The sequence below is a fragment of the Sprattus sprattus genome, assembly GCF_963457725.1.
Source record: "Sprattus sprattus genome assembly, chromosome: 2".
NCBI classification, from domain to species: domain Eukaryota; kingdom Metazoa; phylum Chordata; class Actinopteri; order Clupeiformes; family Clupeidae; genus Sprattus; species Sprattus sprattus.
In genome coordinates this window covers 44,251,534-44,274,381 of record NC_137921.1, presented here as the reverse complement: position 1 = coordinate 44,274,381, position 22,848 = coordinate 44,251,534, and the positions used below count along the sequence as shown (strand labels likewise).

Genomic DNA, 22,848 nt, shown 5'->3' with positions numbered 1-22,848 from the left:
AACAAATAACACATCTTGTCTCTTAATGAGTTTACAGCCTAACGTTTTGAAGGTGCAATGACAACATCCGGAGCTAAAAACAGGCCTTTACTGAAGATGACACTCCAGTGGCAGTGCCACATATACAGTGATACATAGGTTTGTGCTTCGTCCTCATGGAAACACATTTTGTCCATGATTCCAATATGGAGCGAGGAACAGCGTGTGGCACACATGCGTAGGGTCATTTCATTGGTCGTCCCATTTTCTGCGCTGGGGGTGGTTCTTGATGTGCTGGAGAGAGACAAAGAAGAGGGGTAAATTAACTGACAGATCTACGATAATGTTTCACTGGCTGGAATCAAGGGAAACCAGCAGCTTGTTAACACAAAAACATTGACATCTGTGCACATTTTGAAAGGTCTCACAGGCTACTCATAACACACTATACACATTCAGTGGAAGACAAGTTTCCCATTAGCAACTTCTCACAGCTCTAAAAAGCAATTACTGATTGATTTACAAATACTGCTTGGCATACTAAACAGAGACTCAGAGCAGAAACACATTAGTTACTTTGAAATGCTGCTTTGCCATTCAGCACACCACACCGTTGTGATTTATAAACACATTTGATTTAAACCAAATGCTTTTAAATTCACTCTAGAGCTTGTGTCAGACTTGGGCAGCCTTCTTTGTCAACCTATTTAGCACTTAGCAGGCTGCATTGTAAAAGCCATGAGGGATTCATCTGGAGTGTCACAGCTCCACATCCCAACAGATCTACCTTATTTGATTTCTGAGAGACACTGGGATTTCTATCTTTTAAATAAAAAAATACTTTTAGCAATTACTTTTAAAAATCAATGAATTAACAAGGAGTAGTATAGTGGGCAGTATTTTACTAATGTATTTCATGTAATCACATTAGTGTTTGTAATATCACATTCATTAACTGAAAATATTCTACCCTACTGTTGTAATGAGTGTTCTTGACCAGCACAAAAGCAGTGGCCTGTGTTTGTTAAGCCTGTCAGTCATCATGCTCTTGGCTCAAAGTAGGTGTCTTTTGATCCCAAACTATGATGCCCTGGCTGTATCCAAACACGCAACACTTCCTACCTTCTTTGGGAATAGGAGGGCTGGGCCTGCTGGGACCTCGCAGTTTGTTGGGCAGCTCAGAGCTGTCCCTATAGTCCTTGGGCTTAGACTGGCTCTTCGTGGGCAGAGGAGGCCTGGCCATGCCACCCTCAGAGCGTGAGGGCACCACAGGCTTCTTGGTGTAAGACTGCGGCTGCAGGCCCCCTCCCCCGGCACTGCTGGGGGCCGAGGGGGTGGACGCGGTGGAGGTGACAGAAGACGTCTGCGGTTTGGTGTCAGAGTAGGTGTAGGAGCGGTTACGGGGCGAGGGGAGGGGCGGGTTCCGCTCCGAGTCACCACCCTCGGAGGTTTTGGGGAAGGTGAAGATGGCCTCCGGGGGGGAGAGGTGGTCTTTGCGTGGGGCGTCTGCGTCTTTTCCCCGGGAGGTCATGGAACCGTATAGGGGGTTGTCGAACATTTCTGCTGGCCTTTCTTCTTCACTTTTACTGGTAACAGAAATCAGACGAACAAAAGTGACATGATTCCAATTAGCGTCTTATTGAAAAAATTAATACTGCAATAATACAGAATCACTGCAGGGTTCTTCTGAAGACAAGAAGTCACATGATTCTAACAGGGTTCTACTGGAGAAGTCATGAGACATTTGCCAGAGATGGAAAATAGCACTTAAAAATAACAAGGGAACTGAACATAAAACCAAGAAAAACAACAAATTAGTAGTCAGCAAACCAAGAAAAACAACAAATTGTCATAACAATGAGGCCATGGACAGCATTTCAATGGCCATACATTGTAAGGGACCACCTAAGGAGTAACATGGTATAATTCAATCAAATATACTCACGCAGGCTCAGAGGCCTTCCCTGTTGGGCTGCGCACACTGTGGGGAGACGTTCTTTTTGGGGAGACGTTCCCAACGCTCACATCCTTGGGGACATGGGTGTAGGTGTTGCATTTCTTCTCAGGCATGTTGTAGCTCCAGCCCTTGTCAACATGGCTCTTGTAGCCCACCCCCATGTAGCTGGGGTTGCTGATGTCCGCACTGCTCATCATTGACCTGTGGGAGCATCACTCAGAGGTAAGTCCTTCAAGCCATCGTATGCAGAATTCACCATGTTTAAGGTGTATGTTTTGAACAAGCAAGTCTTCATAACATCCAGAAATTTGTATGGTATGAAGTTGTATAAAGAAAAATGTACACAACCGTCATTCCCACAAGGGACCCAGACATATTTTCACAATGTACTGTAGTTCAATAGTTGTGGGCATGAAACACAGTTTTAGAAGTTTGAACAAATAACACTTCTTGTCTCTTAATGCATTTACACCAAATATGTCTTGGAAGTGCAATGAATCTAGAATCAATTACATCTAGAACTACAGCATATCTTAAAATCTATCAGTGAGACACATCAGTTAGTTAACCCAAGTTAGCATTCTTTTATCAGTTCCAGCTGTGCAGATGGTGCCAAGGCTGTCCGCTTTTAGCTAATTATCTAACTTGCTTTAGACAAAAACTCACTGTCTTTGTAACAGCAAGTGGGTCAGGAGGCACTAGAAATGTCTACAGATGAATACAGGGATGTGTGGCTAGGATGGTTTAACACCAGAACAGAAACAACCCACTTATTTGGAAATGTTAAAATGTTAACGAACAAATGTTAACAAACAAAAGTTAACGAAATCTCTGTAGGCCTATCCCTCTGAGAAGAATTATATGAGATAAAGTGAGATTATTAGTAAAGTTGTTGTTCAAACACATCCAGATAACCTCACAGAATGGTGCTGCATTACAGAAACTGGATGAATATGATGCTAAGAGAAGAGAAGAGAGGGGACGCCATTGAGTCTCACCTGCTGTAATCCCCTTTGCCTTTAGGGGCCCCAGAGTCATCTCTCTCCACCTTCACAAAGTCTGGAATGACAGGAATAGTAAGCAGGTTAAACCGGATGCCTGAAAGAGCATAATATGAAGTACGTGTATTGTGTGGTGAAGGCATGTGAGAAGTAGGCCTATGTATGTGTATGCACTTGTGTGTGCACATGGGCGTATGTGTGTGCACATGGGCGTATGTGTGTGCGCGTGTACCCACCATACAGCTTCTCAGTCTGTTTGCCCTCTGATGTATGGACTTGTATGCCACCGGACAGATCCCCTGTGCGTTCCCCGTGGTGGGTGAGTGTGACGTGGAACTCCGTGTAGGCACTCTCGGCAGCACGCAGCGCCACACAGCCCTCACCTTAGGGGGAAAAAACAAGCACATAGGCTGCATCCAAGCCACTTCCTGTACTAGCACATGGACTGAGAATTCTAAGCATCCTGAAGAGCAAGAAAAGAAATATGCCATACTGCCCATCCCTGAGATTCTCTTTGCTGCAGTTTAAGTTGCAGCCCCATGATTCATGTTTCAGTGAATCAAGCTCTTGGATGTGTTAGCTTGCTGCAGCAAGTGTTGGCCAAGGCTGGCCAGAGCTGATGTTATAACGATGGGTAACGATGAGTTTAGTTAAATCCAACAGAACCTGTTGCCGTGGTTTTGTAACACATACAAATAGGTCAAAAGCCTTAACAAGCTATCACTCATCCATACTTCACCCCTCAGGCACATCCTGCCCAAGTCATTAACCCTTAGTCATACGCCCTTAAACTTCACACTCTTAAACCTTATGCCCAAGTGTATCTCCCAACTCCCCAATACAAACATAAGTGCTGCTGTCACTCACCGAAAGACTCGTCGCAGTCTGTAGCTTTAATGCTGAACAGGATGTGCTGATCCAGCAGGTACTCTGGATCCGCGATGATGGGAGTGAGCTGGACAACGACAGTGAGTGGAATTTTACTCTCAGAATACAAGTCAAACCACAATAGATGTAGACAAGATGCAGGAGTCAGAAAAACAAACAGTAAAGTTGTGAAACATTTATGCTGTTCAGAGTGAACAAATACCTTTATCAGTGGACAATACATACTTCCTGGAAATTAATGTATGACCCTGACACTTAAAGGGCCCTGCTGTTAACATTAAGATAGAGATACAGCCCTTAGTGTCAGATCAAAGGTAATTGCCAAAAATGCCCAAGCAATATCTCACTATGTGAACATTAGTCTGTCTGTGACCCAAACAGTGTACTGTGCATCAGTGATAAATACCTTCATAAATCATAAATAAACAGTCCATTCCTTACTAATCTGCAATAATGTTGAAGGAATATATATGAATATAGAAATTCTCCATATCTTCGGAGATTTTAATCTCAGCCTCCCCACCACCTCAAGTACATTCAAGTACATACATTCAAGTGCATTACATTTACTTTTACTCATTTAGCTGAAGCTTTTGTCCAAAGCGACGTACAAGGGAGAGAACAGTCAAGCTACGAGACCTAGTGTAACAATAAATACTATTTTAAAAGAGACAGAAAAAAGAAGTTCAGGAATGTAACTGCTGTAAGTGCAAGCATTACCTCCACTTGGCTTCCAAAGCGCACTCTGATGGAGCCCTCCGCATTCTCCTGATTCTCTCCTTCTGGGCTTTTGACAAACTCTATGAAACACATTACACTCCTGGTGAGATGACACATTAAATTCCCTGAGAGGGCAAAGACTGCTGAAATTCCAAAGTAGTGTTTAACTAGTTTGATTGGATGCTGATTACAGTAAATATATATGGAGGCTTAGGCCTTACTTCCAAGACAGCTGGAATGAAACTCAATGAAGAACTTGGTCTTGGATTTCGTCATGAGGGTGGCTACACAGTTCATGAACTTAATCACTCCTTGAGAATCCTTGGTGGGGTCTAGAGTTGGTGAACATTTGCACATTCAGACACATGAACACACACACACACACACACACACACACACACACACACAAACACACACACACACACAAACACACAAATTACATTTAAAATGATGAAGAATCCATACACATATCTGTCATAATGATGCCATACACCACAATGGAAACATGATGATTTGAAGCATTATGAATTTGCCTGTTGGTGTTTCTCTGGCCTACACTCATATAACAACCAGGCTCAAGTTGTAAAGCTCTTTTAGAGAGGAAATGCACTTCACCATTTTTGGAGATGAACTGTGAAGCCACACCAACATCAAATGTTGCAAAGACCGGTGAGTGGTCGCTGGTCATGATGTCATTCGTGCACCCTAAGGTTGAACAGGTGGTGTACATGATTAAAGAGAGCACAACCTAGAACACCGAGAACGAAAAAAACACCATACGAATGTGAAAACATCAGAGGAGTTCTAGCTGTAATATGAACTCACCATATGAGTGACACACCACATGCACCAAGGGGTAGGACTTCCGCAGCACGCGGTCACACCAGGAGGGGAGGTTGTATTTGGTCTGTGGGATAGAAGCAGCGAGGGAGGAAGTGAATCTCTCAGAGATTGCGCAAAAAAAACGGGACTGGGTCTTTGTGAGCCTTCCAAAGCCTCCACAGGGTGGAGCACAAAAGCACTGTATGCCAATTTGCCCTCAGCTGCCCCATCTACCCTCAGCTCAGATGAATACCCCAACAGGTAGTTACGGAGGCATCTCCAGACTAGTTATTAAAAGTTATTTCATGAACTAATGCTTAGGATGTCAGTATTAAGTCAGAATTAATAAGCTGAATCTTAATATTTACCATGGGTTGAAGAGCATAGGGACTGTATTTTCCATTAAGATATTCAAAAACATTACATAACAGTGGTGTAACTGTTTTTTATGTAATACAATTTCTTTTTCCAGGTAAGACGGAGCACAGAATTTACCCCTGTAGCTTTGGCCTTCGTATAGGCGTATTTCTCCCGTGTGTCTCTCTCAAAGCGATATGTGGGCGCAAAATTGATTTCTTCCTCATCTGCAAGACAAAAAATAGGATTGGTTATAGTGACCAGACATGAGAATAAAGTTATACTGACGTTAGTATATTCTTACCCTATTAGTTTCTCACTACCAATAAAGCGCTGTTCTTATACAACTCTTTCTATAAAGATGTGTGTGTGTGTGTGTGTGTGTGTGTGTGCAAAATGTGATACATTCTGTTGCACTGAAGCTGTGTGTGCACCTTTTTGCAAATTTTTCAAATATAGAGAGGATGCAAATGTGGGCCTTTGTGGCAACCAACAGAGGCGACTACTATGGTGTTCAGACACATCCACCAACAGAGGCAACTACTGTGGTGTTCAGACACATGCAGCAACAGAGGCAACTACTGTGGTGTTCAGACACATGCAGCAACAGAGGCAACTACTGTGGTGTTCAGACACATGCAGCAACAGAGGCAACTACTGTGGTGTTCAGACACATGCAGCAACAGAGGCAACTACTGTGGTGTTCAGACACATGCAGCAACAGAGGCAACTACTGTGGTGTTCAGACACATGCAGCAACAGAGGCAACTACTGTGGTGTTCAGACACATGCAGCAACAGAGGCAACTACTGTGGTGTTCAGACACATGCAGTAGCACTAAGTGACCAGACTTCGTGATAAGATTAGCAGCAGGTTGTGGAGGAGAAGCATTAATAGCTGGTGAGTAGATTTGGGGTTTCGTATGTGGTTAAAGTGAAAGTGTATTCTTCCTTTTCTTTCTCTCTTCTCTTTCTCTGTGTCTCTCTGTCATCCTTCTCACCATAGTGTAAAAAGACCCTCTGCTCGTTACGTTCCATGGTGAGCTGGTCGCTCCTGAGCAGTTCCTGGTACTGCTGCTGTTTGATCTTGGCCACAATGGTCTCCGCTTCCTGCAAAGGGTTGAACAATGCAAAGCAGTCTTTCTTCCTGTCCGGGTGATGTCAAGAGCGGCTGAATTTAACCGCTTGTAGGGAGACAGGGAAACATGACCACTGTTTTATGCACTGGCCTCCACTGAGGGCCACAGAGGCTGCTTTTATCTGAAGCTTAAGGTTTTAGTCTTTTTTATGAGTCAGAGTTAGAGGGGATGGCCACCCATGGAACACAGACACAAAGACTTTGTGTAAATGCCAGTTTTTGTCAGCCCTGCTGTTTAAGAGCACATGCTGGCTGAGAAATAGAAGAAGCATTAAGAATGCGTGAAAGGCCAATTACTTTTTGTCTGACATTCTTTTTACATGGTTGCTAAAAGTGGCATAGGTTTGAAGAGTGAAGATTTAGTTGCATTTTACAGGGGGGCAAATTTGTCTTACGCCAGATGGCAGGTCGATGCGGTAATTAAGATCACCCAGCCAGAAAAGATGTGTGAAGCGATGAGTGATGTCAAACGGATTGAGCTTCTTATCACCCAGATTCAAGAAGCGTAGGATGTTGATGTAGTTTTGGTTTCGCCTGGCAAAGAGCAAAAAGATAGCATCAGTGTGTGCACAACTGATCAGTCTTAGTTTAAAAAAATTAAACATTTATGTGCATGTTAATAAGCACTGACAACCTACATAAACCTCCAAATTTGAGTGCTATATAAATTGTGACACAGGCAGAGACAGGCCACAGAGCTGGAGCTGAATTAACAGGGTGGCTCATTTTAACTGCTTGAAAATTAAGGTTTTAGATTTTACATTCTCTTTTATGCAACTCTAAACCTTCAGGAGCAGTTCATGAAGTCGTGCCTACCTGAGCTTCTTCTCACTGCCTGAGGTCAAGTGACTGTTGACAAAACCAAAAGATGTGCCGTTGAACATGAACGAAACCCCAACAGCACCCTTGTTTCCTGAAAGCATAATCAAACCACAAAATAGACTTATTAAATCTCCAATCGCCATGGGGAGTGGACAACAAAAAGACAGGACGAGGCAATTTGTGTTAGGACCAACAGTATGCAATGAAAGTAGGAAGTGATACAGATGATAAATAACAAGAATCTAAAAAAGGTGACTATGGGTAATAAGTAAGATCAAGTTGCATTTATTTTTTGACAATTAAAAAAAACGAAAGGAGTTGTAACAAAGTGCTATCCAGTTGAGGTGAGTCAATCGACCTTAAACAAAATAAAACATTTTTAGAATAATATATAGACGACTAAAAACATATAAAACATACAAAACATAATGGACTTATAAAAAAAGATGTTTTCAATCTGGTTTTGAAAGTGTCCAAGCAGACAGTAGACTTTTCCATTGTCTTGGACCAATAACAATAACTTTGAATTAAAATGAATAAAGCTCTGAAGACCTTAATAATATCAAGCGATTGAGAATTCCTGCCCTCTGAGCTACATATCCCTGCCCCTGCTGAATTATTTGTATCCCTGGTGGGAACCAAATAAATAAATAAAATAATAGCCAAACAGGCTTCATAGTCTACTGCATATAACTCACTGGGGTTCGTGGGTTACTTTCATAAATACAAACAAACCAACTTCTGTGCTTTATCGCACCTTGATGTCGACCGCACTACTACCCACAACATGGAAAACCTCCTTTAAAAGATAGGATGGAATGAAATCTGTGGGGCAAGTTGTGAGTTTCATTTCATTAAAATTGTGTAGCGTAAAGGAGGCATACTATAACACACATGTGTTTTTTTCTCAAATAAATAATTTAAAAAGTCAAGGAAGTTGTGCAGCCAATAGAAGGGTTAAGAAAATGATTGATAAACAAGACCCTGGGCTTAAGGTGTCCTTAGATATAATTTCTGTCAAAAAGTAATTTTTGGCTTTTTTAACAGCCTCCAGATAATTTTTAAATTTTTAGAGTAACAAAATAACACTGCCAAATTGGCTCGCATCTGATTGCAAAAAGCAGTCTGCTGTAATGAAGTGAACATAGGTACAAATGAATACCATAAATGACACCTAAAGATCAGTGTCGGAGGTTTGTAACAGACAAAGGGAGATCACTGACCCAGAGCGTTGGCGATGCCCGTCTTCACACTATCTGAGAAGATGTGAGAGATGCGGTTCTCGTGCTCAGGCTTGGCCAGCACTATGATTCTGATGTTCCACAGAGTCTGAGTAGCTACCTGCCACAACAGCAAACAGGAAACGTCAGCACTACTGAAGCACAAAACTGGCTAGACAGTCATGCAGAAAATAGGCTAAAGTCGATACCACCTCTTAGCAGACAATAAAATCTCCTTTACAACGAGAAATACCACGCAGGAAATGATTAAATTCAAAGAAGACGAAAATAAAGGGTAAACACAAATAATTACATACAGTTTTACAAGGAGCATAGACCTGCAAACACATTTCAACTACAGAAATAACACATAAGATGCTGTACGTAAGATTACTTTGAAGTTCTGAAGTCAGTGTAGTCATCTGAAGCTGAGTTAGTATAAGTGTACCAGGTTGATGTGCCTTGTAACCCTGTACACGACTCTGTGCTCTTGACATCGATGTTTGAAACTGGCATAAACAATGCTGACCTGCTTGAAGCTGATGTTTGTGATGTCTCTCAGTGCACCCTTGACTAGGTCAATCCACTCCTTCTCCCCCAGTGGGTCCTCCTGCGTGCCGATGACGTAGATGTCATGGGGAATCTGATTGGCTGTGTCGTCCCGTGTCCTCCCCTGGCCCTTTGACTGAAACCATGATGTGATGTTGTGTGGTGGGTTGGCATTGCCTGTGAAGAAGGAGACAGAACTCAGACCTAGATCTATGCAGTACATTCAAATCAACGCTAAAATGGCTACCAGCAAAATATTTCATTCACTTCTGTACAAACTTCATGTAATTTGGTTTGCATCGAATACAAAGACATCAAAGAGGCTTAAATCTGGGAAAGCCTCCTGTATGCACCCTGTGTTCAATAGAGCCATTAGGTAACTGAGGAACATAGCAATAAATTACATCAGGGGTCTTCAACAGGGGGTCCGCGGAGGTACTGCAGGGGGGTCGCGAAATCTTTGGTTGATAAGACAATCATTTTTTATATTTCTAAAAAAAATAAATAAATAAATAAAATTCAACCAATTTTTCACCCCCCAAAGTTAAATGTCTTCCGAATCAGAATTGTATTTATTCCCTTTAAATTTACATTAACATAAATCCAACATATTGTAGCGAACGTATAAATTGATCCAGAAGATGTTATCTTTCAGTCCAATCGACACATTCAGCTACCCACAGGAGCTCTCTCAAGCTGGGCACCGGTTCACTCACAGCACCTTTCATGCAAATACGACAGCACAGGCACTAGTCAATCAGATCGCGTTTCTGCTCAAGTCTTAATAGCGCGAAGATCAAAAATAAAAGATGGCGGACCAAACTCCATAGCTGGTCTTGTTTGTACCTATAAATTGTTAGTTTGACATTTTTTTGCTTAGATTTTAAAAAATAAATAAAGAGAAATAGACACTGTACAAGGTCAAAAAACGTTAATTGTAACTGAAAAATAATTGTAACTGTAAAATAAGTTGTTATATATTGTTAGCTCAGAGTTGTTTGCAAGATGTACCTTTCATGTTGTTAAATGTTGAATTAAATTCAATGTTAAAAAATGTTAAGTTAAATTCGTTGTTCAAAAATGTTAGGTTAAATTCAATGTTAAAACATACAAATGTTAATGAATATATTAACCTTTGTATTATTTGAATAGCTTAGTATTGAATACACAATAACAGGGTAGCTATGTTTATTTGGAACTAGGCCCAGTATATTATAAACAAAATTTTAGGCAATTTATATAGTAGGGGGTCCCTGCTCATCTCGCCATCAGTTTGGGGGTCCCTGGCCTGAAAAACGTTGAAGACCCCTGAATTACATCATACATTAAAAATACATAAGACCAGGGTTGTAGTCTACGTGATACGCAGGTATACGCCGTATTACCACCTAAAACGTTTGTGGGTTTGCGTATATCCACTAAAACCTATGTCTCCACTAAAACCTAGGCCAGGGAGCTGTGGCACCGACCCATCACAGACAGTATACCCACCACAGAAAACTAGACTACAGCACTGCATAAGACATCACGTGACCCAGCACTCTAAGTGATATATTGAGGTCTTCTGAGTTTAGTTTTCTAAGTGGTGTTTAACTCACTTCAGCACATTTATGTGAACATATGTAAGGGATAAAGTATAGGCTAGTCCTCCAGTCAATATTGGGAAAAAATCATATTCAGTATACAAGAATATGCATCCTACTGAAGGAGAGAAATAATTAATGTGATTAGAGTGATTGCATACCCATGTTCCAGGTGCCCGCGAAGATGGTGATCATGTCTGGCTCTGCTTTCCCTGAATGCTTGTTTTTCATCTGTTGGAGAAGTTGGCAGAATCCCTCTCTTTTCTAAAACACCCCCATACACACACAATGGAATGGAAAATGCACAGATCAGTAAGCTGTGTTAACCACAGTATTTCACATGAAATAATTGCCTGATCGCATTCTGCTGTGAGAATGTTAATGCAAAGGAAGCAGAAGCAGATATAACAACAGCAGTAGACACTGAGCACGGCCACCACACACAGGCCTGTACACACAGGACATCACACACAGGCCAGTACACACAGGCCAACACACACAGGCCAGTACACACAGGACATCACACACAGGCCAGTACACACAGGCCACCACACACAGGCCAGTACACAACCCTTTCCCTCCATATCTTTTCTTCAGAGGACAATACCTTAGAGTCATCAAAGACAAACTCCTTTCTCAAGGTCTTCTCTTTTTCAGTTTCCAGCACTATCACCAATTTAGTGTGCATCTTCTGGGACTTCACCAGCTGCAAGACTGCAAATTACAAAATGTAAAAATCAGCAACAAATCACACACACACACACACACACACACACACACAATAAATACAAATTACTTTATATACATATTGTTTAAAATTGTAATCATTTCAGTTAAGAAAAACATACTTTTATTGTGCACAAAGTACTTGTCTTCTGGCCCATCCTTGGATTTCTTGAGGAACAACTTTCCACTCTCGACATCCACTTTAAGGTACATTTTGTATGAAAGGCCTATTGAAATGCCCTCTGATTTGACCTGATAAGGCACAATTAAAAAAAAAAAAAAATGATCAGGTTCATTGTACACATTGTCATTCTAGCAACCTATCGTGACCCAGCTTTATCAGAGTGTACTGGAGTTTGATACTCTCCAGGCAGCAGTGCAGCAGACTTCATTAAAGTCATTGTGGATTAAAATGTGAGTTTCTAACCATCATGCATCTATATTGACGTGGACCTAGAATATGACCTTGGGTTAACATACTAGAATTGTGAGAAAAAGGCTTTGACTGGGGTTGGACAGGTGTTAGAAAATGTCAAAGTTTTAAAAAAGTTGTTGAAAAGTGTTGTTAAAGCAATGTATGACTCTTAAAGGCTTGGTGTCATTTTATTTTAAAAATCAATTTTTTAATCAAATCTCAGTAAAAATTGGCAAGGCCACGTAGGCTGGGGCAGACCAAAACTCTGTAGAATAAATGTGTGGGTGTTATTTTCGTCCGGTTTGGATGGATGAATTTATAACAACTGTTATTTACAGTATTTAACCGATACAAAAAGGTCAACAGAAACTGTTGATTGTGAACTTGGCTTTTTCCATCCCTTGGTTCTGGCTGACAGCATATAAATGTATAATCGATGAAACGTCACCTGATAATGTCTGTAACTGAAAATGTTTCAGCACATTTTCCACATACCTCAAACATGACTGGTGGTATGAGTGAGTTCCTGTGACCTCCATCATATCCAAGAGACTCAAACACAGCAGTTTTGGTCTATAAGATCAACAAGGAATTATCAATATATTTAGGATATACCCATGAATGAAAAGAATGATTTAGCATTAAAGGCACCCAGTGCAACGTTCGATGCTTGAGACTCGAAAAATAAACATCCAATTTCTAGTCTTTTTTACACGTAGGCCTAGTAAGTTTCAATAACTCCATACCATTCGCCTTATTACCATCGCGGCCATTTTGAAAACGAAAACGAGGTTTGGCTTGGTAAACCCGACCAGATACCATTCTCTACTATAGGAAGAGTAATGATGAATGGAGAATGGGCCACAATTCTTCTGTCCTTGTCCCCTATAACCGCGGTATTAATAGATTATTTTTTGCAACTCACCGTGAGCATCATGTTTATTTACTTGACTATTATGAAATGCACCAAACATGGAATATGAGTGCCTAAATAATGTAGAAGCTCAGAACGTGAGCAACCTTTGAACAGCATCTGAACGTAAGGAACTCTATACAATTAACAATATAGCAATATTTAGCAATTGTACTTTAGGGTAAGGATTGGCAATCTAACCTTAAAATAACAGCTTAAATGCGGTACAATGACGTTTAATATGGAGAATGGGCTCTGTGCGATTGCCATATCAGGGTCCGTAGGCATATTACTGCGTTATGTATGTTAGCCTTAAGACTCCCGGTTACTACAGTCTGTCGACGTAGCTTATTTGCCGTTTTGTATATCACATGCTTGATGTTTGACTGTGTTAGGAAAGTCTTTGACTCAGTAGTTTGTCATAGTGTCAAAGTAAGGGGATTTCAACTGGCTTCGCTAGGCTAGTTTAAGACGCTAATATCTCGTTAGCGATGTAGCAATTCCTCCCATCTGTTGCATCTAACTGAAGCCTCGTTTACATAGACCCTAGATTGTCAATCTGTTACCGATAGCTAATACAGATAGCCCTATCATTTAGACGAGCACTCTCTATCCGCAACGATCGAAGTCTGGGGTAAAAAGTGAGTAGATTTGAATCGGTACGGGGGCTGATGTTCGTCTGCACGGATTCACGCGCTGACGTCATTGCTCCAACCAATATATATATCACTTGTTCTCCTTCTACTTCACACTCGTGGTGGGTCTCAAATTCGCTCTCATGAATCCAGCATACTGATTAATGTTTAGCCTCCTATCTTGATCTAATTCTTTTTATTCAGACGTTACATAACTCTCATGACCACAAATATAAATTGGCCAGCGATTTAATTAGCTTATTTCTTCATATATTAATGTAGAATGGTCAGAGCAAAGCCTCATGGGAAATGCTCAAGCTCAACCGCTCAATAAAGCAACTTAAACAACTCACAGACATATCATGTTGCACTGTTCCAAACTCTTTATTATCAATAGAAAATCAAATTAATTTTCGTATAACCTATACCGATTGTATTAACCACTATAATGTATTACTGTGCAGATTAAATGTAGGCTATGTGGTTAGGCTAAACGTTGCTAATTGTAGCTTGTCTACTGGCTGCTTACCCATGTCCTCTTGTCCTCTTCTACGTTTTTTCACGTTTTTTCAGTTGTCTGTATCAGCGCTAAAGCGCCACCAACAGGCGTGGGGTATGTACTACAGTCAGTTCATCCCAAACTGGTGTGTTAGTCTTTACGCAAATCTCTTGTTACCAGGCTCCATCCTTACGCAATTAAAAGATTCGATAGGTGTGAAAAATGAACCAGATTCGGTGAAGCTAGGCTTCATGTAAAGGGCCCCTTAGCTACCTTGACCATGTAGGGGATCTCATTCTTTCTTATGGAGGGAAATGCCCTCGCTCTCATACTTGCCCTGTCACTCTCTCTCTTTCTGACTGCAAAAGCATTGTTATTCACAAGATCATCCCGGTTAGAGAAATGTCAACAGGCTTAGCCGCGAACATCTCGTTAGCAATGTAGCAATTCCTCCCATCTGTTGCATCTAACGTAGCTACCTTGACCATGTAGGGGATCTCATTCTTTCTCATGGAGGGAAATGCCCTCTCTCTCTCTTTCTGACTGCAAAATCATTGTTCTTTACAAGATCATATCCCGGTTAGATAAAAAAGAAGCCAAGAATCACCTGCCATTTTACATATTCTTGACTTTTCGTGCAAGCAATTCTGACAGTATAACTTAGCTGCCATTTGCTAGCTAACCAAGTAAATAAACATGATGCTGACGGTGAGTTGGAAAAATAATCTATTAATGCCGCGGTTATAAGGGGCAACGGCAGAAGATATGTGGTCCATTAAAAATAATCTTTTAATGCCACGATAATAAGGGGCAAGGGCAGAAGATATGAGCTCCATTTTCAGTCCATCATTACTTTTCGTATCATAGAGAATGACCTCAGGTGTGGTTACCCAGCCAAGCCTCGTTTTCGTTTCAAAATGGCGTCGCAGGGGAATAAGGCGAATTACATATCGACATTCAAGGAGCAAAGATGAGACGTCTTTGTGTGGTGAGAACTGATCGAAAATCGTAAACAACAACAATCGCCACCATTTTTTTTCTAAATCTTTAGCAGGATTCCAGTCAGTAACGGATTCCCGTCGGCGAGTTTTCCGAACGAGTTGTTTCGAGACGAAGACGAAGAGAAAGCGTGGTCGACCTCGTGTTTTCACGACACCACAGAAAAAACAGAAGTTTCATAAGAAGCATGGGTGTCGTGTGATATTGGGCGACACATTTGACGAATGAAGGAAGCTAAGCGAGAAGCTCGGGCTGCAGAGGGACAGCGAACTTGCGAGTGTGCTGTTGGACAGGTTTGTAAGTACTAACAACTGTATTCAATTACAGGCATGTAAGTACTAACAACTGTATTCAATGCATGGGCCACATTTGCTGAATATCTTAGAACAGACAGCACTGCCTTGCATAATTTTTTGGTACAATTTTTGTAAAATGATAGAATCTCCGGAAGCGTTCGGGACTCATCGGTCTTGTTCGTGTGCGGTCGGAAGATTTGAAAAAATTGCCTACCACTGGCGATTGTTGTTGTTTACGATTTTCTATCAGTTCTCACCACACAACGACGTCTCACCTTTGCTCCTTGAATGTCGATATGTAATGGTATGGAGTTATTGAAACTTACTATGTGTAAAAAAGACTAGAAATTGAATGTTTATTTTTCGAGTCTCAAGCCTCGAACGTTGCACTGGTTGCCTTTAAACATGGAAGAATACAGTATTAAAAACCCTGCAATATACCATAGTAAGGTTCTGAATATCAGGAGGCAAGATAAATCAATGTATCTGGATTTACCTTATCCTCTATTGAGTACAGTAACTTGGTTAACTGCTCAAGCTTGAAGGCCACTGACTGGCTTGGATCAGCACAGACCTAAAAACAAAGGAAGAGATAGTTTTGTGGAATGTTTAGATAAAAACTGCAGCAAATCCTGATGCCCCATCATATACTTCCAGAGACTATAATTTGACCACACTAAAGTTTTCATTTGTAACTGGGTCTGTTTTTGGTTTGGTTGACAGGCAGCCCCCACCTGACTCCTCAGTCTGCCGGCTCCAGGTGACATCGGCTGATCAAGAACCTTCTGAAAGGCCTCCAGTGTGGGCAGTGTGCGGTTAATTTCACTGTAAAAGACAAAGTTAAAGAAACAGTATGCAACAATTATACTTCAGGATTAGGGTTAGGATAAGCAGTTTTACCTTAAAATAACAGCTTGAAAAAAATTGGGGCGCTACAATGACTTTTAATATGGAGAATCGCCTCCGTGCCATTGCCATACCAGGGTCCATAGGCATATAACCGCTAAATGAAAGATTGCCTGACGCCGCCTGGCTTTCTACTGTCTGCCGAACTAGTAAGTAGCTTATTTGCCGTCCTGCTTGGTCTTGTGTTGCACTTGCTTGATGTTTGACTGTGTTAGGACAGTTGTTGAGTAACTATTTTGTTATAATGTCAAAGTCAGCACATTTCAAGAAATTCCGTTAGTTTTAGCCGCTAGCATATCGTTAGCGAATAGCAATTGATTCGGATGCTTCTTTAAAAGTGACGACAATTGTATGCTAGTCTGACAGGGCCACGCACAGACATTTTAGGGGACAGGTGCTCAAGCTTTAAAAGGGCATCCCTCTCACCGGAAGTTATGTTTAAAAAAACAAAATAACTTACAGAAGCACATCTTTCATTAATTATCAAGATGTGGATGAAGCTGATCATTCCTTTGACATGTCAGAGCAAAGGTTATCAGCCCATTGCCACAGCCCTATGAGTGCTCCACAAAAAAGGGTGAAATATCGGTTAACATTTCTGATATTCAAATATGTTTCCATAGACTATTAACCATGTTAATCCATACTTACTGGTTTAAAATGCCTGATAACAGAACTAGCGGTTGACTCGCTTTCATTGACAAGGCTAATTGTCGCCAGACTAGCTTGTTTGTTGTTAATTTGAATGTAGGGCCATTGCCTACATTAGGCGACTTGGACAGTTGGCTGTATTGAGATACTTCTTTTATAGGGTTGCAATGTCAAGGGAAGTTGAATGGGGAGGCATAACTTAAATGCAGTTGACAAACTCATACTCTATTGTTGGAAATGGATGCCATGAGCCAAATGAAAATGGTTAAAAATTAACAATTAGTTACAAAAATTGTACAGAAAATTGTCCTGTGCAAGGGGCCCATATTAAGTCAGATGGCATTATGGAAGACAAGCCATTTCTCATAAAAACTGAGGAAAACCACAGGAACACACACATACGCACAAAAGCATAAACACACACAAACGCATGCATGTGCCCCTACAAACCCACAATAAAGTGGACATATATTTAAAATATGTGCACTGTGAAACGTCTCCATATGGTCACATACTTTGATCATAAAATCAAAGGATGTGGAGTAAGTATATTTGATTTTTTATAAACCTGTGCCAAAAAAATAAACCTGACAACAAATACAAAAGACCAGGAGACATGTATTTGTGTGTTTAATGAGGTTTTGAAACAGATATGCTTCATTCTGTTTATGTAAAGGTCTTGAAGCGTCATAGTCCAACTCTTATCACTCTGTCTTTTTACTGATGGACGTCAAGCTGAACGCTACTTAATTGATGGGTGACATGCAAAAATCCCCGGGTTGGGAGAGCTCTATAAACCAAGAACAGAGGGGTAACTCTATCTGAACATAACTGTTTGTGTGTATGCATATGTGAGGGCCGCTTCTGTGTAATAATAACAAGATCACCAGAAGGTTAGACCTACCTGTTCAGATTTTTGCAGATGTTAAAGGTAAGCTTCTTTAGATTTGGCATGGTGGGGATGCCATTCTGCACCTGCTCCGCGTCTACGGCAATATTGTAACGGACATACTCCAGAATGGATTTTTGATGGTCCTCGGGAATACTGACCACCAAAAACACACACACACACACACACACATACAAATAGGCTTTTCACATAACAGAAGAATACAAAGTGACAGCACTGGCCATGCCTTTTTAAATCATTCATTGCTGAGCAGGAAGATGATTACCTTGTCTCAGGGAATTACATTAACAGAGATTAAGTTGTCTAACAATCTCATGTAAAAAGGCCTGTAGTTTGATATGGTTCCTTCAATAGCTGTGTGAGTGTTACAGACCATTTATTTGCAGCCTGAAAGATAGACGGGCATACCTGGACATGTCTACATGTTGCAGCCGCTGTAGAAAGACTTCAGAAAGGGAGGCATGGGAGAACACGCTCCCCTTGGGCGGCTCCTCTTTGGTATCATTCACAGATGTGGAGCTAGCGAAGTTCCTGGGAGGCAGCTGAGGAGGCATGCTGACTAGTTCTATGTTGGCCAGATGCAGAGAGATAAACATCTTTCAGCCAAAATGAACACGATACATAAAATAGCACATTTATTGAACATGGAAGGAGTGGCGAGGAGTGAAGAGCAAGTAGATGTGCTTTGCAATGTAAATTTCTGCTCTCTGCACCTTCTTGAAGGTGATGCATTGTGTTGCCTACAGAAAAACGCACAGCACTTGTAGCATTACAGATGAACAATGCGTTTGCATTTGTGCATGACTCTGTGTGTGCAGTTTAAACTCAGCTGAGTGACATTTCATGTGTGGGAGGTGTGAGTGAGGAACACTTTGAGCAGGGTCAACACACAGAGAGAACCGACAATTCTGGTTGACACTCTAAGGCAAGGTCTAAAGTGGTTATTCAGTTGACATACTGTTTGCCTCACAAGAATAATACAACTGGGCATCATCACCAAGCCTTGCAGAACTGGTTCCATTCCGCGTTGGAGCAATAGAGGTCTTACCTGGTTCTTCCTCCAGTTCCTCCTCTTTTTGAACAGGGAACTGTAGGCGTGTGACCAGGCCCATGTTCTCCTTGTAGTAGGCCTCCACGAGATCAGCAAGCACTGAGAAGAAACGAATAGGCACTCCCTCTGAGGCCTAAGGAGAGTAAAGGAATAAAAACCCTTGAAGGAACAAAGAGACTTGAAACCTCTGAGATGAATATAAGAGACATTGTCACATTTAGACACATCAACCCAAATACCATTATATATCGACTGGGAGCAGACGCCTTGTTTTTCTTTATCCTTGCACATACTGTGTCACCAACAATGTCTTTGCTCCCTCAAGCCATCAAACAAAATGATCACTCCGTTCAAGCACCACACTGTTTTCCAAGGGCTTTGGTTCATAATCCTCTGATCACATGACTGAGTTCCACAGAATGCTGTGTGAGTGTTGTGGATGGCTCATGTGCATGCTTTGGCTCCACAGGTCTGTGGGTCAGTAATGAACTAACTCTCAACAGTGGCAGGTTGCAATATGTGGAAACCATCTTATTTTCTCAGGATTGCTATAAAGTTTTTCATCCATATACCATATTTTTGAAGTTGACATGCCTGACGTAATTTCAGTTTTTTATTTTGCCTTTTATATGTGTAAGGATCAAAACAGGAGAGCAGGACTCTCATTTCCTCTCTTGAGTCAGTGGCAGTCAATGAGAAAGCTGCTGAAGATTACCCAAACAACCTTTTTTGCCACTTTCCTGTAAGATATATTCACATGTAAAATGCTGCTAGATTTGTGGAAGGCACCCAGTGCAACTTTATAGGCTTGAGACTCTTGCTCTGGCTTGAGCAGTTAACCAAGTTACTGTACTCAATAGAGGATAAGGTAAATCCAGATACATTGATTTATCTTGCCTCCTGATATTCAGAACCTTACTATGGTATATTGCATGGTTTTTAATACTGTATTCTTCCATGTTTAAAGGCACCCAGTGCAACGTTCGAGGCTTGAAACTCGAAAAATAAACATTCAATTTCTAGTCTTTTTTACACGTAGTAAGTTTGAATAACTCCATACCATTACATATCGACATTCAAGGAGCAAAGATGAGATGTCGTTGTGTGGTGAGAACTGATAGAAAATCGTACACAACAACAATCGCCGGTGGGGAGAGGACATTTTTCCATTGACTGGAATCCTGCTTTATTTATTGGTGGCACCAATAAATAAAGATTTGGGGGAAAAATGGCGGCGATTGTTGTTGTTCACGATTTTCTATCAGTTCTCACCACACAACGACATCTCATCTTTGCACTGGGTGCCTTTAAACTCCAGGTCTTGTAGATGACATAAGGAACCTCTTCCAACCACACCAAAGGACAGAAGAAATGAAGAGTTGTATAAAAACTAAATATTTAAAAGAGGAAGAGGATTAAACTGGGACTTTAAAGGTCAAGGAAATTTTGCTAGGTCATTGTCAGCCATGTTAGGTTGAATGCTTTGAGTGATCCATTAACCTAAAATGCCTCTTCATGGCGGCCATTTTGAGACAGTGAGGGTTTAATGCATGTCCAACGCGAGGACCATCCCTATGACCTTTCTAAAAAGCATCCTATTTGGCGTGTTGTTCGGCACATACAAAAAGGTGCCCTCAATACTGGTCGCGTCCACCGATTCACTAACATGACCAGTTGTGGCCCAAGTTGCACTAATGTTTTAGCGCTAACCGTGAGCAGAAAGGCAGAGAGCGTGAGCAGAGGAGGCAGTGTTCTACACTCGGGAAACAAGACGCCCACACACTGCTGGGGCCAAGCAGATAGAGCAGCTGAGAAGCCAGCTGTCACAATGCAGGCCCCTGTCCTGTTACACATTCATGGCGACTTGGCCAAACAAATCAGATGGTTAATGTGTGGCAAGTGACTCTGGTTGATCAACGTGCAGCTTACTGAATGTGCGAGCATTTCATATCCATTTTTTTTTTTTTTTTTTTTAAAGAATCATTATTGTGGCCACAACGTTTTTTCATGTTTCATGTAGCTTATTTACAGTAGCCTGTGCTCAGTTGAATTCATCACTAATGAGTTTGTACTTTCCATTTTGTGTCATCATGACAACATTACAACATCACAATGAAGTCCCTCAGTGCCACCATTGCTAAAAGCAGAAGTATCAGACAGGAGATGAAGCTTAAAATAACCAGTCAGCCCTCAGCACCTGCTTTGCTTACACCCAACCCACCAAGGACAAAGAAGATAATTCAGTGAATTGAAAGTGGAAATGTCAAAAGGAAATAACTGATCAAGTTCTTTGTATAAGAAAATATATCACACCACAGGTCAAAATTGCTGTATGCACATTAAAGCCACAAGATATTATGCTATCTGTGGACTAGCCATTGTCTCACCTGAACAGAAAGCTTCCTCTCTTCATTGGGCAGGATTCTGTAGGTATACACACAGTTCTGGTATCTGCAAGAGATGGAAAGAGAATTAATTTGAAAATGAAACCTTTGGTACAGATGTAGCCTGCTAAAGCGTTGCTTTACGGTGTAGATCAGAATACAGACTTGTTTGACTGCACCGTGCTTGCTTATGGTGTGACCTTTTACCTAGCCACAAAATTTCCATAAAAGCCTCATGTTATGAAAGACAGCATTACTCTCAATTTATCAATAGATGGGATTAGGAAAGGAACATCAACTCCTCAGTCTTTTCTGAAGGGCTAGTTTCAAACTGAAAATGCTAAGATTGCTACTTCCCTATTTTAATAAGTCAATTCTTTACATAGTGCAAAGGCAGTGGAAAAAAGAGAACCCAAAAGAACATGCCAACATCTCTATTCATTTGCAATGATGAATTTAATCGTGTCTCACAGAGTACCTTAATATGAGATAATGTTCTGATAATGTGTGTTGATAATGTTTCAGATGGCTAAAGAACACCTAATCATCTAGTGGAATTGTGCCCCTGGGTTTTAAGGCAAGGCAGACAGAAGCAGTAAATCAAATCTACTTGATAGCATTCAAGGGTATCTTCGTATGTGGGTTTATACAACATCTGGGTCATATTGAGGAAGATATTCAGACCAGAACCTCATGCAGTTGAACACTGCAATGCGGTTACTCATAAAACAGATATACATGTAATGTAATTGTCTAATTTTTACAAATAGTATCCCGTAGATCCAAAGGTGCTATTATAAATAATTTTAGTCCAAAAGGCATGAATGGATGTTTCAAGTTCATAACTCACTCAAAGAGACCTTCCTTCGACCAGACATCTCTATACCATTTACTAATTTATCACCCAAAGATAAAATTAACTGTTTTAGGTTTCTGTCACCATATTTTAAATATTCAACCAAAAGATGAGTGTTCCTGGACACTATTATGCTCTGTGTGTGTGTGTGTGTGTGTGTGTGTGTGTTTGCCTCAGCTGGGCAAGTGCAGGGTACTTACAACACGCACAGCGCATAGGCCCCTTGTATGGACTCGCTGTCTCGCAGGAGGAAACTTCCATCCTTGCCCGCCTTAGAGAGTAGACCCTCAGCGGTAGATCGTGAGATATTGCCATGGTACCATGGCTGGAGATTGGACATCCTGGCCCCCCTCCCGTCTCTATTTGCGCCCCCCTGTCCTGTTTGCCTGTTCAGGCCAGTGGGGACACGGGTCAGTTAGTCTGCTGCTGCTGCTGCTGTTGCTGCTGCTTTCACAGACACCTCACAGAACATGGAGGAGAACTCAGCCTGTCTTTCTGGTCTGGTTCATGGTGGCTCTCCTGCACTTTTCGCTCTGTGTCTGTCACTCTGCTCCTCTGCCTATCTTTTCTCT

The 22,848-nt window shown here is 41.3% G+C and overlaps 1 protein-coding gene across 1 annotated transcript; it reads right to left on the bottom strand.

Annotated features, from left to right (window-relative positions):
* Positions 1 to 223: 223 nt before the first annotated feature.
* inpp5d (inositol polyphosphate-5-phosphatase D) lies at positions 224 to 22,616 on the bottom strand (the record flags this gene model as incomplete). The annotated part of the gene is made up of 27 exons (XM_080860782.1): positions 224 to 273; positions 1,102 to 1,565; positions 1,925 to 2,137; positions 2,935 to 2,995; positions 3,174 to 3,320; positions 3,805 to 3,892; positions 4,546 to 4,625; positions 4,767 to 4,877; positions 5,161 to 5,250; positions 5,371 to 5,452; positions 5,863 to 5,951; positions 6,725 to 6,833; positions 7,257 to 7,395; positions 7,678 to 7,774; positions 8,907 to 9,024; positions 9,433 to 9,629; positions 11,197 to 11,299; positions 11,643 to 11,749; positions 11,884 to 12,013; positions 12,672 to 12,749; positions 16,015 to 16,092; positions 16,253 to 16,343; positions 17,980 to 18,120; positions 18,394 to 18,550; positions 19,034 to 19,169; positions 21,424 to 21,487; positions 22,477 to 22,616. The coding sequence occupies 27 exons, from the start codon at positions 22,614 to 22,616 to the stop codon at positions 224 to 226; spliced, it is 3,360 nt and encodes a 1,119-aa protein (XP_080716908.1).
* Positions 22,617 to 22,848: the final 232 nt, after the last annotated feature.